Source organism: Scatophagus argus, chromosome 4 (assembly GCF_020382885.2).
Source record: "Scatophagus argus isolate fScaArg1 chromosome 4, fScaArg1.pri, whole genome shotgun sequence".
NCBI lineage: Eukaryota > Metazoa > Chordata > Actinopteri > Scatophagidae > Scatophagus > Scatophagus argus.
In genome coordinates this window covers 27,539,668-27,553,922 of record NC_058496.1, presented here as the reverse complement: position 1 = coordinate 27,553,922, position 14,255 = coordinate 27,539,668, and the positions used below count along the sequence as shown (strand labels likewise).

General features: G+C 38.5%; 1 protein-coding gene across 4 annotated transcripts; it reads left to right on the top strand.

The window, feature by feature from the left end:
- Window positions 1-2,390: 2,390 nt before the first annotated feature.
- sub1b (SUB1 regulator of transcription b) lies at window positions 2,391-9,183 on the top strand. 4 transcript variants are annotated; one of them, XM_046386108.1, is made up of 6 exons: window positions 2,392-2,546; window positions 6,595-6,649; window positions 7,291-7,357; window positions 7,645-7,764; window positions 8,201-8,309; window positions 8,826-9,183. In XM_046386108.1, the coding sequence occupies exons 3-6, from the start codon at window positions 7,292-7,294 to the stop codon at window positions 8,903-8,905; spliced, it is 375 nt and encodes a 124-aa protein (XP_046242064.1). In that variant the 5' UTR covers window positions 2,392-2,546; window positions 6,595-6,649; window position 7,291; the 3' UTR covers window positions 8,906-9,183. The 4 variants fall into 4 exon arrangements, with proteins under 4 accessions (XP_046242066.1, XP_046242064.1, XP_046242063.1 ...); XM_046386110.1 differs by lacking the exon at window positions 6,595-6,649 and having other exon boundaries at window positions 2,391-2,546; window positions 7,288-7,357; XM_046386107.1 differs by lacking the exon at window positions 6,595-6,649 and having other exon boundaries at window positions 2,400-2,546.
- The last annotated feature ends 5,072 nt before the right edge of the window (window positions 9,184-14,255 follow it).

Here is a 14,255-nt window from a genome sequence, read left to right as displayed (position 1 = left end):
TTGAGCGGGCCATGGAGGCAGGAGTTTTTTTTTTTAAAAAAACAAAACACTGTGGTGACTGGCTAATCTGGCCAAGAGTGGAATTAGCTGGTCTTTAAATTTAAATGTAGCTGGTAGAGGGTGGAAGTGAATGAAAAAGGTGAGTAGCAACTGTGCAGGTGAGTAGGTCAGGAGAATGTAGGTCAGCTCCGTCCAGCTCTGCTCACACATACCCACAGAGAGGACAGAGAGAAAAACAAACAGGACAGGAGAAAAACAAGGTGCAAAAGAAAACCCAGGGAGTAAAAAACCTAAAACCCCAAAATACTAAGTGAGTCCTTAATAATCTCTTTAGAGTTAAAGCAGTTACATTTATTTTTTAAAATGTTTTGGTTTTGTACCACCTATTATAACAAATGCTGAGAGAATACATACACAAAATTGAAAAAAAAAAACAAAAACATAATTTTCAGAACAAAATGGCTTCTACAGTCAAAAGTCAGTATTTTGTAAGACCTCTCTTAGCACTGAGCACATCTTGAACTCTTTTGGGGAGACTGTCATGAAATTTTCTCATGTACTCTTCTGGTATATACTGTACCAGGTTTCTTTCAGGACTTCCCAGAGTTCTTTTTTAGAGTTCTTTTTTCTGTCCAGGTGATCCCATACTGCGTCTATAATAACAGTCCATGAATGTTAATGTTTTAGCAGCTGTTTTTCTCCCACAATATGATTTCACTGCATTGGCAGTGTGCTTGAGATTGTTGTCAACTTTATGTTGTTCTAAAGGATTTATGAATTATTAATTATACAGTGCATCAATCTCATGATGCAAGATAGACCATGATGTTTATCTTGCCTGCCTCATACATGTAAAACACAAGCACACACACAAAAAAAACGCAAGTGCAGCATGACTGTTGTGTGCAGATAAAAATGAACCAAAGCCAGTCCATCACATTATTGGTTACATATCCATGTATGTGTAGTACATATGTTTTTTGTAATTGATTTTACTTTGGTCTCTTTCATTCAGTTGACTGGAATAGGCTGGACGGCAGAGCGCAACAGCTTCCTCCCTTGGACTTGAGCTATGCTGGTTCATCCCCAAATCTGTTTAATCTGATTAAAAGATGGAGTCCATGGGAGGTCAGTCAACACACCTCTCATTCTAAAAGCTGTTGTAAACTTTATAGGTTGGATTATGATTGGTTGTTCAGGCGGGCGGCACGGTGGTGCAGTGGTTAGCACTGTCGCCTCATAGCAAGAGGGTTCCAGGTTCGAATCCCGGTCTGGGCCCTTCTATGTGGAGTTTGCATGTTCTCCCTGTGCCTGCGTGGGTTTTCTCCGGGTACTCCGGCTTCCTCCCACAATACCAAAAACATGCACATTAGGTTAATTGGCTACTCTAAATTGCCCCTAGGTGTGAGTGTGAGAGTGTGTGGTTGTTTGTCTTTGTGTGTTGGCCCTGCGATTGGCTGGCGACCAGTCCAGGGTGTACCCCGCCTCTCGCCCGTAGTCAGCTGGGATAGGCTCCAGCCCCCCCGCGACCCTGACGGATAAGCGGTATAGAAAATGGATGGATGGATGGTTGTTCAGGCACGCCTTCTTTGCTCTACAGCTCTTCTAAAACTTTTTTTCCCAAACTAGTAGGACAGAAAGGTGGATGGGTCCTGTGACATGTATTTCCTGTGATTACCTGCATGTTCTAAATGCATTCACTTCTTATATATGAACTCCAAAAGTAGTGCACTCTCAACATTAGTTAACCCTGTAAATTTAATTCTGCAGATCAAAAACATTTTAGTGGTTGTTTTATGTGTGAGATAGATGAACATAAATTTACTACCACCTCCTATATGGATAAAAGGTTAGATAACTGATCAAAGCACAGGCTGCATTTATTGCCTGTATTTACAGTGTCTTGAAGTGCTTATATCTAAGAAGTATTTATTGTAGTTATTATTTATCCACCTGTCAGATGGCCACCCTGTGCTTTCAATCATTTAATGTGCTACTCAGTTATGATTGTTGGTTTTAACTATATCACATTATTTCAGTAAATTCACATTACTTTTACTAGGATTTGTGAAAACAATGTTTAAGTGGGGGAAATACCATTAGACAAACCATTAAGACAGTAACTTTATGTACCTTCTATGATATTTACGAATGCGAATACAAATGTACAATTTCTTAGCTTTAGATTTGCATTTTCTTTGTCCCCTAGCACATGTTATTTTGTCCCATAACCAAGAGAATGTAATAATTCTGGAATCTCTCTGTGAACGTTTACTGCAATCTTGTACACCCTACTTGTACAGTGTGTGGGAGGGTGCTTCTGTGACTTCCTTTAGATTGAAGGCTAATGGAAAATGTCTCACTTGACGGTAGCTGTTTGTCTCTGCCCACTGCTGCTGCCGCCTGCTCTCATTCGCCTTCCAGCTGGGGCGCAGTTCATCTTGAACGAGCCTATTGATTTCTAGGCAGGCGAGCAGAAGTCGAACCGGAAAGTCCGTCACTTTTCCGCTTCCTGTCAAGAGAGCTGCCCTGCAACATCATTTCATGTAAGCCTGAACTGTTCCAAGAGAAAATACCAAAACATATTTGTTTTTTGATTCAATAGAAGATCGGTCGGTGTTTAACTGAACAGCTATTGTATTACAATTAACTGGCCAAACGGGGTTAATCGGACCAACGCACAGGTTTCAGCGTCGCTAACGTTAGCTACTGTGGCTATACTAAACCAGACAGCGCTAGCATTTAACTTAACTAGCTAGCACAGTCCTTATCATAACAGGGTAACCCATCAGTCATGTGTCACGTGTCGTCACCTTCATGTTTTAGTAAAGTGGTTAACTAGATGAAATGTATTTGAAGTTGAAACTTAAGCCCCAAGTCGAAAAGAATCCGCGTCATAGAGTGTGAAGCGCTAAAACGCCAAGGCACATTACCAGCAAACAAATGAAGGGAGCACAGTGGCAAATGCGAACGTGTTTTTAAATATCACCCAATTCTTAAGCTTAAAAACGCATATTAATTAAGGCCGCGTAACTCTCACACCATGGTCTCTTCTCTTGCTAATCTTACGAGGTCGTCCAAAAACATTGGCACCGTGGGGGTAACCTTATTTACACAATCCGAAATATTCATCATATGAATGCAAATCTACTCTATCTATTGCACTATAAAAAAATTCTTTAACCGGGTCCCAGTTTACGACTTAGTTTCCATGCTTATATAAGGTCTAATGACTTTGTTTGAATTGTAGTACAGTCAGCGTTCCAAATATGTTTGTACCTAACAGGCCAATTGCTTGGCCTGTGGTTTTGCTGTATGCAGCTTTCTGGAGAACTGCTTATTCGAAATACTTCACACTCGACACTTTGTAAAACATTAACATTACAACCCGGAAGCAGCAGATCCCACATTAGGTATAACCAGCGCCTTTGCATTAATTCCCGCTCTGCATCGTTCTGGGCATAAATTGATCACTTATCGATTACTTACTATTGATTAATAATTGAACTTTTCAGTGTGTATGTTAATTTAATGCCTAATTAATGGATTATTCCAAAATTTATTTTTCATCACTTGATTAATATAGTCTCCAGGATATCCTAAATATACATTTAAAAATCTTACCTTGATAATATGTTATTATTCAGTCATTTAATCCTGATCTAATTTTCCTCGTCACTGTTGTGGTATGCTATTAATAACAATAATGATGATAATATCTGGTGGTGGTAAAACATTAAAAAAATTATATATTATTATATATTACAGTGTGGCAGCTTTAGAGAGAGCAACATTCACATGGCTAAAAAAACACATTTTGCTGCTGCTGTGGTCCACAGAAGTATATTTATTGTTCTCCTTCTATTAGGGCCATCCAGTTGGGAACTGTTCACTAATAGTTGAAAGCAATGTTATCTGATTAAAATTTTGTTACTTTACTTCGTTATGTAGTTGTCATTAGTGGCAGAATAAAAACACTATTAAAATGTTGAAGAAATAAATAATTGTATTTAATTTGCTCGGCTCAAAGAGACACTTTAAACAAAATGAAAAATCTTTTTGTCAATCTTTTTCTTCTGTAAACTGCACATAATAGAATTAAGAAAAATAAAATGACACAGAACTTATTAAAAATCCCTTGCACCAAATGCGACTCTGCAGTTCATTGGGCTCCCTACAATGCACCCATCAGGGACGAAGTACATTATATAAAAGGTTGAAATTCTCTGAAGACATAAAGACAGAGATTCCGTGCTTTTGAGATTAGATATTGTTTGTTTTTTTGTTTTTAAGAAGCCTTTTATGGAACTGGAAAAGTAACTCAGTGCCAAGTTTTTATACATTCAGTTTTTATGCCTCTATGATGGCGATAGCCAGGGCTAGAACGTATTGTGTTTTCGGGTTGGCCATCTGCCTGTCTGTCTGTCTGTCTGTCCGTCCCTCCGTCCCATTTTCCTGAGGGCAAATCATTGTAACGTCTAGAGGAAATTTCTTAAAATTTTGCATAAATGTCCAATTGGACTGAAAGAAAGTGATTAGATCTCGGTGGTCAAAAACATGGCTTAAAATTTGTTTTGTATATTCAAAAGGTCGATAGTAAGCTTCGCTGTGACATCACAGTGTTCTGACATCAACACTTTTCTGGCTATTATTCAACACCATTATTCTGTAGAGGGGGAGACTTTTATCATATTCCATATTTGGTCACATACTGTATTGGTGATGGTGGTCTTGGAAGTCCACCTTGAATCTGTACGGATTGTATAGATCTGTGCTGTCGGGTTGAAGATATGTGTGAAATATCCATGTTTTAGAATTTGTAGTTTTTTTGCAGCAACATCTATATTTGAAGCATTGCAGTCTCCTACAAGCTCATTGGTTTTGATTATATTTTGTTTCAGGTTATTCTTCTTGCATCATGTGTTCAAGCTCCCTATCATTCACAATGTACTGTATATTATGAGTATGAGGGATACACTGCAAAACAAGTTCGGCATTGTTAGGTTTTCTTTGTGTGAGTTGGTTCGACAAAACCATAAATTCCAGTCATAGTTAACAAGTATCGTGACACTGGTTATTAACTTCATTTGGTAACCAAGTTTTCCTGTATTCCCATGTAGGGGCATTTGGTCCATCATTTGACTCTTCTTCTGCACAAAAAAGACCAATCACATGATACCCGTTTCATTCAAAAAGAACAGGTTATTATAATAAACAGAATGAAGAATATAAAAAAAAATGACAGCAAAAAGCAACACTATTGTGCAAGTAACGGAAGAGGAATGTTGGCAGAAAAAATGCTGATGGCGTAAATTCATAATCTAATCTCTTGATTTTTGCTCACTCAGTGCATTGTTAATATTCTGTGTGTTTTTAACATGACGCCGGCTCGTTGTAGAGCTCTTAAACTTTAGACTAAGTACACCACATTTGAACAATACTGAAGAATTGTATTTAGTCTGCCACTATCCTATAATGAAGGATACATGGAAGTTGCTTTAGTTTTTGGACTATCGGAAGTATAAAACAGACATTGGCAAAAATTCTGGAAAAAAAGCATGAAAACATAGGCCCAATCCAAAGAGGTATATACTTGCTGTGTCTTCGTTATGCATGATATGTTATATGAAGTGTTAATATTACTTGAAGCAAACAGGAAATTGATTTTCCACATTGCTGTTTATACATTTTAATTTGAAACTCTGAACATAACCTTCAGACCCGGATAGGAGTGCATCATAAGTTACTATGGTTATCTAACTAGGTTAAATGAGAGCCACCTTTGTGATATTGAAATCCTCAACTTTCAGTATACCTCACTAACCCATTAATCTGAGTTTGTGGTACATCCAGCAGGACAAGCATGCATGTAAATTGCAACTTGACTTGTGCATGGAGGCATGCACCTGCCTATTCTAGTTCTTTCAGCGTCACTGGTTTTCAATTTGAACGTTGTGTCATCATTTGCTATGACAGCTAACATTAGTGAAGGTTAGACCTCTGCCAAACATCAGTTGAAAGTTAACTTTAATACAACCCAATTTTATGTTAAAAAAACACAGCAGAAAGAAACAGACTAAACATAGAGTATATGCTGTTATGGAGTTTCAGATGATTTCTTGGAAGCCATAACTGCATGCTAGGTGTTTGCTCAGAGGCTCCAGTGTGGAGGAATGATGTTTCACTAGAATATGCTGAAATATAAATCACACCGACCTTGCTTCTCCTTTCCATGACAAAGTGGTGACAGGAAAGTAAATAAACTGACATCAATAAAAAAACATGAAAAATGACAGACAAAAATAAAAAAGCAGTAAGATTGTCATTGAGTAAAACATGAAAAATACAATAAAAAAGTTAAAATAATTTTTCATGTCTTTACTTTTCAGTGGAGCCTTTGTCTGTTCAATTTGTTGGTTTGTATTGTCCAATACATAAGTGCTAACATTTCTTTTTTCAGTTCGGGATTTGTTTTCGGTGCCATATTTTTAATGTAGCTGTTGTAGCCACATAACTTTTGACATTTTTCAAGTAGTTGTTCCTCTAAAATGATTACCATTGTGACAAGCTATTATTACTGTACGGTTACTACAGGATGCCAGCATTCTACCTACTACAACCATGAAGTAAGAAACAAAGACCCCACAAGGTCATTATATTGTTTTTTAATTATTGTGACCCACTTACTCACACACCCTTCATTTAACAGCATAATAGGGAGGCCATCTGAAATCATAAATCGTGTAGTTATTAATTATAATGAATGACTGTTAAGCCAGTTGATAACAACAGTTCGATGCTTTCCCACGGTGTATTGTTGACTGTTACAGTACGTGCACTTCTAATTTGGTATTGACTATAACTCTACAGAGGAATAGATTTCATTGTTGAAACACATTGCAAATATTACCTACCTACCATTCTGTCCAAATTAGATTTTTTCCATGTTTACGTTATGTTTACAGTACTTGCATGCCCATATTTGATTATTTGAGCATTTGAGCAATTCCTCACTGTAATCATTCCTCTTTTCCATAATGGCTGTAAAGAGATCTCCTCATGGTGTGGATAGATAAATAATCCTTTAATGATCACATTTGTTGTGTGCACACTAGCATTTTGTCATGTATTCTGTTTAAGTTACAGGTTTGTGCAGACTGGACGTCTCTGCAGGGAGAGTCTAGAATAAACCTGTTAATGTGTATGTCTCTGTGATTTAGTTTTAAAAGATTTCTAAAGTTCAGGTTAGTAGTGAAATAAAGGGCTGATACTTGATCCTTGTCTTAGCAGAATGCCCAAGTCTAAGGAAGTTCTGTCTTCCACATCTGGAAGTGACTCTGACAGTGAAGAGACCAAGGTTTGTGTTTTAATACTAACTTATTTATTTACTTTGCCCTTAATATATGTATTGCCATCGGTATAGCTATGAATTTATTGATGCTGATACTTCATAACTAAGTTTTGTAAATCAAATCTTTGCGTAATCACAGTTGGACAATGTGCTCCTGCCTTTCTTTTTCATATAATTCTCTGCCTATCTTGTGATACTGGCTGTGTTTTACTCTATTCTTTGTGTATCTGGACTACAAATCCTGTGTTGTTTACCAACTATGGTGAAGATATGATTAGGGACATTTTTTTTAGGCAAAAAGAAAGAGGTCAAATGCACCAGAGAAACGAACCAAGAAACCAAAGAGTGGAGAAAGTTCCAAACCAGGTAGCTCATCCCGGGGCAACAGTAATGGTGATGACAACATGTTCCAGGTGGGTATCATAGCTGTAATGTAGTCTCAGCTGCTAAGAAAAAAATAAACTGTACAGAAAATAGCGTTCACTTTCTTGCCACTGCATCTGTTTCTAATTTTAACAAGGTTTTATGCAAAAGATCTGTTTTAACGTGAAAATTTATGAGTACATAAAATTCAAACTCATCAAGTTTAATTGAATGGACCATAAAAATGTTTTAATTCAGTTGCAATTTTACTATTACACAATCTCACATATATGTACAATATGCACTGCATAATGTCTGTCTTTTAGAACATTTTAAGTTAACACCTTCAATAATGTGCCTTCATTTTTTGTGTGTTCATATTTTTCATTACTTGCTTGATGGTAGTGTAAAAGGCGTAAAGGTATTTATCTCACAAATGTGTTGTGGAGAAGTCAAGACAATTGACAGTTCATTTGCTTTTTACAGATTGGAAAAATGAGATATGTCAGTGTCAGGGACTTTAAAGGTAAAGTTCTGATTGACATCAGAGAGTACTGGATGAACCAAGATGGGGAGATGAAGCCAGGAAAAAAAGGTAAACACATCAGTAAGCCCTGTGTAGTTGAAGATGTGTTTGAATTTAGGTTGTCCAGGTTGTTGATAATATGTGACTAAAACAATGAGATACCCATATTTGTTAGTATTGAAAGCACCAAAGCTACAAATAAATAAGTAAATTAAAAAATAAGCAGAATTACGATCAGGTTTTAAACCCAAGGTTACAGAGATTTTAGCATAATTACACGTGTTGGTTTGTATTCACATTTACCAGTACTTTGTGCAGATTGTTAATAACATCAAAAAAGAAAAAAAAAACTTTTTTATGCTCAAGACATTTCTTCCCTTTTTGTCATCAAAGAGTTGTTGAATATCTTGTTATATATATCTTGAACATTCAAATAATGTCAACCTTTGAATAATTGTCAGTGATGTGTATATATCTCTGAAAAACTACAGCACCTACAGCAACTACAGATTTGTTTGATGTTTTTAATGGTTTCTTTTTCTGGTGTAAGACACAGGTTGATGCGCTGTCTTAAATTTCTTGTAGGTATCTCTCTGAATCCTGAACAATGGAATCAACTGAAGGATCAGATCTCAGAAATTGATGATGCCATTAAGAGAACATAAGCATTCCTTTCATGTCATCTGTTGAACCAATTGAACATGGCTAAATAGTTTTGTAAAACCCCACAATTGCTTTCTAATGGACTTATGGACTTTATTTTGTAGTTGTATACATCTGGTGTTGCCTGGTTTTGTGTGGAACTCGTTTTTGAACTGTTGTAGTAAAGGTATGTGTTGAAGACTATGTGGTTGATCATTACAATTTATGGGCAGGTTGCATCAATTAAGCAATGTTTGTATTGATTAATAAAAATGAGGCACTGGCTTCATATTGTTGTTCACTCAATGTGTAAGTTCATGTTCACAGCTTGGCTATCATACAAATATAAATGATAAAGCTTCCTTCAAAAAAAGGATAGATTTGTTTTTTGTTTGCAGTGAGCTAGGGCCCAGAGCATACTGCAGACTGCATGTGCAGAAAAGTGCAGCACACTGACCTTGATAATATGTAGAACCTAATATCAGGGCTTTTCATTTTGTGAAGCCAAGCCCTGTCTCTCATGTACCAGAAGGTGATTAAATTCTTGTAATGCTCAAGATGTCAAAGTACCACTTTGAATTATTTTTTATATTTCCTTTTTGTTTTTCCCTTTGACACTGCCAGGGAATGCACATGCTGTAAGCGCATATTGATTTAATGGAATACTTAAATGTAATTAGTCATTACTCAAAAGAGTTAAAGCAAGACGTCTGGACTTGAAGATAGGCTTGAAGACGTTTCGCTGCTCATTCAAGCAGCTTCATCAGTTCTGAAAAAACTGACTGGTGGAGAACAAATATATACCCCTCAGTGGGAGGGACTAAGGGAAACTAACTAAAACAAAGGACCAGACGCCTTGCTTTAACTCTTTTGAGTAAATATGACCTGGATGACTGAGAACCTCCACAGATATGTAATTAGTCATTCCTACCACAATGATGGGGCAGCGACATTTTGAGTCCATTAATTTCTGCCACCACACATCTCCTGCATTTGGCAGTTGCAACTGTGTTGCTTTGAGCTCTGATCATCTGTTTCGCTTCTTTTCTAATATTGAAGATTGCTCTTTGTTTGTAAATGAGGCTGCTCTACTGCCAGCAGACAGAGGCAAGAGGAGAGGCTGGTGCAAATGACAAAATAATACATTATAAACTGGTGACCGACACTTGGAGAGCACAGGTATTCTTTGTATACAATGGGTCACCAATGTACTGAAATTCCTAATGAAGCATCTATAGGAGTTGAAGAGAGGGGTCAAAAATATGAAAACTCAAAAGTTCAGAGTAATTACCAGAAATAATGAACTGTATGTATAGGGTCACCTGGCTGAGAAGATCCAGAGTGCTGGCCTCCACGGGCTCAGGAAAAGAAATCAAATTCAGACCCAAACCTATGGTGAGCCTCCAGTCCATAAAACTCTCGTTAGCTCTGGAATCAACACGAGCTTGGTTGTCAAGAGTTTGGGAAGTGATCTGAACCGACATGAGAGGTCAAGAGGAGTAATTCTTGGCTGAAGTGTGCACTGCTCCTGGGAGTGCTGGACGACATGCAGTGAGTTGGAGTTGGCTGGATCCATTGCTGGCCAGTTCATACTGTGAAGGCACAGAGATTTGGATCCAAATGCACAACTTAAAAAGACTCACAGGCTTTAATTTACAGCGAAGAGTTCAGTACACAGGAGAGCAGTCCGATAAGGCCAACAAATCCAAAGAAGCAGGCAAGGTCAAAGTCAAATAGGCATACAAGAGTTGATAAAACTGGGGGATCAAAACAAGAGGAAATGTTGGGTCATGGAAGAGCTTTTGATTTTTTTGTCCATGGGCGTGCTTTGTATCTCTTATGGCCCGGTGGCATTGCTGCACCATTTGTTGTTAATGCAGACATCACCAGCTCGAGATTTCCCACTAAGAGTGTAGACCACATCTGGGATGGATGGATTTAGCTATGTTTCACCGTAGATCATAGTGCAGCAGTGTCTTACCTCCTGATTTGTTGTTAAATCCAGTTTAGGTAGTCCGGTTTGTTCTCCAGGGACTGGATGTTAGCGAGCAAGATGGATGGAAGTGGCATTCTGTATGGGTGAGCCTTTAGTTTAGCTATTCTCCCAGCCACAGCACCTCCTCTTTTTGTCTTTAATGATAAATTTTCCTGTCTATTTAATGAAACTAAATTGTCTATTTATGTATGTAATATTTAATTAAATTGTATTGCATGTTTATTTACTGTAAACAGCCAGCATACTTTAGTGTACACTAGCTGTAAGCTTGTTAATGATAGGCAGTGTTGTGCCTCATATTTTGGGCGAACGTGAACTGAACGTGCTGTATTTCCGCTTGATGAACGTTATTGTAAATGCGTTCATTCTGGTGTTTGTTAACGGCAAGCTCTCGCAGTATAATTTTGTTCAAGAGCACGCCAGATTTCCATAGAGCCTTCCAAGCGAAAACCCATGCTAAACACACCACAGCCCTTAATATGTAGCGGAAAAACCACCCAAACTGGCAACAGGGGTCATACCTGTGGCACTAACACATACGTCATCAAAATAGGGAGCATGAACGAAGGCAGCGCTAGCTGGGACCGCTCAGACTCTACAGCGCTTGACTATTTGAAAGAATTTTATGCAAAAGTCAGTACTGACCCAGATGGTAAAAATTATCAGTGAAAGTGAATATGACAATGATGACATTCAGTCCACTAGTGTGGCAGCAACGAAGCATTAGGGAAATTCCAGTATTTTGAGGGCTGTCGCCTCAATGCTTATGTAAACCCTGGTTGGATAAGGATTCAAAATTGGATACGAAGATGAATCTGACACATAGTTTCAGTGTTAAAACTGATAAAACAATTGCTGTCTGTGGTTCTCTGTGGACTGTGACAATAATTTTGACAAATAATAGCTTGTAGTGTATTGAATAAAAAAAACTATGAACCAGTTTATTTTTGGAACCTTGAACTTAGTTCAAATTTTTGAATTATGAACTGAACTAGTTCATTTTAAAATTTGTGAACTGAACTTTGAACTAGTTCATGTAGAAAGTGAACTTTCCCAATACTGATGATAGGTGAGGGTGAGTGTGTCTGTGTGATTGAAGTCAGTTTAGTCACTGCCTGAACAACACTCAATAGAAACTCTGGTTCTCTCTCTTCCTTTTCTCCTGTCTGCTTTGTACATTCAGAATAAAAATACATTTCCCCCTCAGTCAGCAGTCAACATTACATTAACACACCATTAGTTGACAGTGCAGTTGGTGTGTTCACAACTCAGTGTTGCAGATAGGTTGGTAAGTAAGATAAATAAAAAAACTTTTTTATTCCAAAAGTTTAACAGTAAACTCTCAGCTCCTCTTAGTAAATGGCTTTGGAAGAATCCAATGAGACTGTGGTTGGGATTTCCTCCAGAAGTTTCAACTGTGCCCCCTGTTGTCTTCTCCAGAGCTCTTGAGCTCTTAGCAGCTGAGCAGTAACTGTGCCCTTCTGCTCTGCCCAGTCTTCACCACGCAACACTCCACAAAGCCCCACAACACACACAATTTTTCTTTGTTTTCTCTCTTTTTTTTTGTTTCTGCTGAAGTTAAGTATTCTCTGTTCATGCAAATTTCATTTGTTTGAATAGCATTCATTTGGGTAGCCTGGTTCAAGTAGGTGTGTCTATGTATTTGTATTGACTTTGTATGTAACCTAACATAACTGCTGAAAAATTTAATGTGCCTTTTGTGTAAACACCTAAGCCTTAGTTGTTGCTGAACCAACAATGACCTGACCAAAAAAAAAAAAAAAAAATCATCATTTTACCATAAGTGTTATGCGTGAGGTTAAATGACTTCATTATCTAGTATATGCAACATTCAAAATACCATCCATCAGGGAATGGGCAATGTGAGCGCTTTAATAGAACACTTCATGACCTGTTGCGTACATTGCCCGTGTCCCGTAAGCGTGACTGGAGTTCCTGTCTTCCTCAGGTCCTGTATGCCTATAACACTACTCCTCATCAGGCAACTGGTGAGTCTCCTTTCCTGTTGATGTTTGGTCAGCAGCCAAGGCTCCCAGTTGATTTTCTTTTAGGCCGAGTTCAACATCCTGCTGGTGGCCATGTCCACGAGTGGGTTCAGGAGCACCAAACTCGCTTGCAGATGGCTTTTGAGGGAGCCGTACCCAGTTGAAGGCTGCTGCAGAGCGCCATAAGAAAAACCATGACCAGCATGTCCGAGATGTCCCTCTAAAGGAGGGCCAGTTGGTATGGTTGCGAGACCTTGGTGTACGGGGGCGCCACAAGATCCAGGATCAGTGGGCCTCGGTTATGTATCATGTCTTGAGGGCACCGAGGGAAGGGGGATCGGTTTATACCATTGCCCCCAGGGACGATCCCACCAGAGCGAAACAGGTCCATCATTCTTTATTGAAGGATGTGATAGGGGTTAATTCTCCAGGGCGTGCTGTTTCACCTCCATCCCGTCCTGAGGAGTCTCAGTCAGAGAATGAGCTGTTGGTTGACGGTGACTGGTTGGTTGTGAGGCCCGAGGACCCGTTGTCTACTATCGTCCAGGCCGAAGCGGTGACCCAAACCACCTCCCCACAGTTTTTATTCACAGTTGATACTCTGGGCAGCCATCTTGGTTTGCGAACCCTTTGTCCTCTGAGGTTGATTAAGTTGACAAGTTGGAATTCCAAGGTGGTGATCGATTTGCCACTTCCAGCCTCAGTCAGAAAACAGCTTAGATAGTAGCTTACTAGTACAAAAGGAATGGGAAGTCCTCGCTGCATGTCTGCTGCAGTGCTCCCCAGTCAGACTGGAAGCAGTCCCTCAGGGGGACTTGATGTAAGATACAGTAGCATTTTAAATCTTTCTCCCCACACTCATTCACTTTCTCTGATATCTCCCATTCTTCCCGACCATTGTTGAGGCTCCATCACTTAAAATGCCAGGGAGATTGTCCCTCTTCTCTCTACCTTTTCTATAATTCTCTCCAAATTATTTGCTAGAAACATCTGTTGGCCCTAATCCAGGGGTGTCAAACTCAGTTGCACGGGGGGCCAAAACTCAAAGCACACTTTAGATTGCGGGCCAATCTAAAGTGAACACTTTGAACACATTTTTTAAACATACAAAATAAAAACAGACAGGAATATCATTCCAAGATAAATAAAATAAATTAATAAATATATATATACATATATATGTATGTATATGTAATAAAATCTCCTGTCAAAACAAGTTAGAAATACAAACATGCTGCAAAAAAAACCTTGAAAAAAAGGGCTTTTCTCACGAGAATGTTTGTAATAAACTGAAAAGACTTGCAAGACATTATTGCTTGGGTAAATGGCATGATCTCACAGAAGACTTCTTATGGCTCAATTAAAGTAGTT

Excerpts from the sequence above, each read along its gene's own strand:
- sub1b (XM_046386110.1), top strand. The coding sequence starts at position 7,292 with ATGCCCAAGTCTAAGGAAGTTCTGTCTTCCACATCTGGAAGTGACTCT. Across the intron at positions 7,358-7,644 it reads CTGACAGTGAAGAGACCAAG|GCAAAAAGAAAGAGGTCAAA; the intron begins GTTTGTGTTTTA and ends CATTTTTTTTAG. Across the intron at positions 7,765-8,200 it reads GTGATGACAACATGTTCCAG|ATTGGAAAAATGAGATATGT; the intron begins GTGGGTATCATA and ends TGCTTTTTACAG.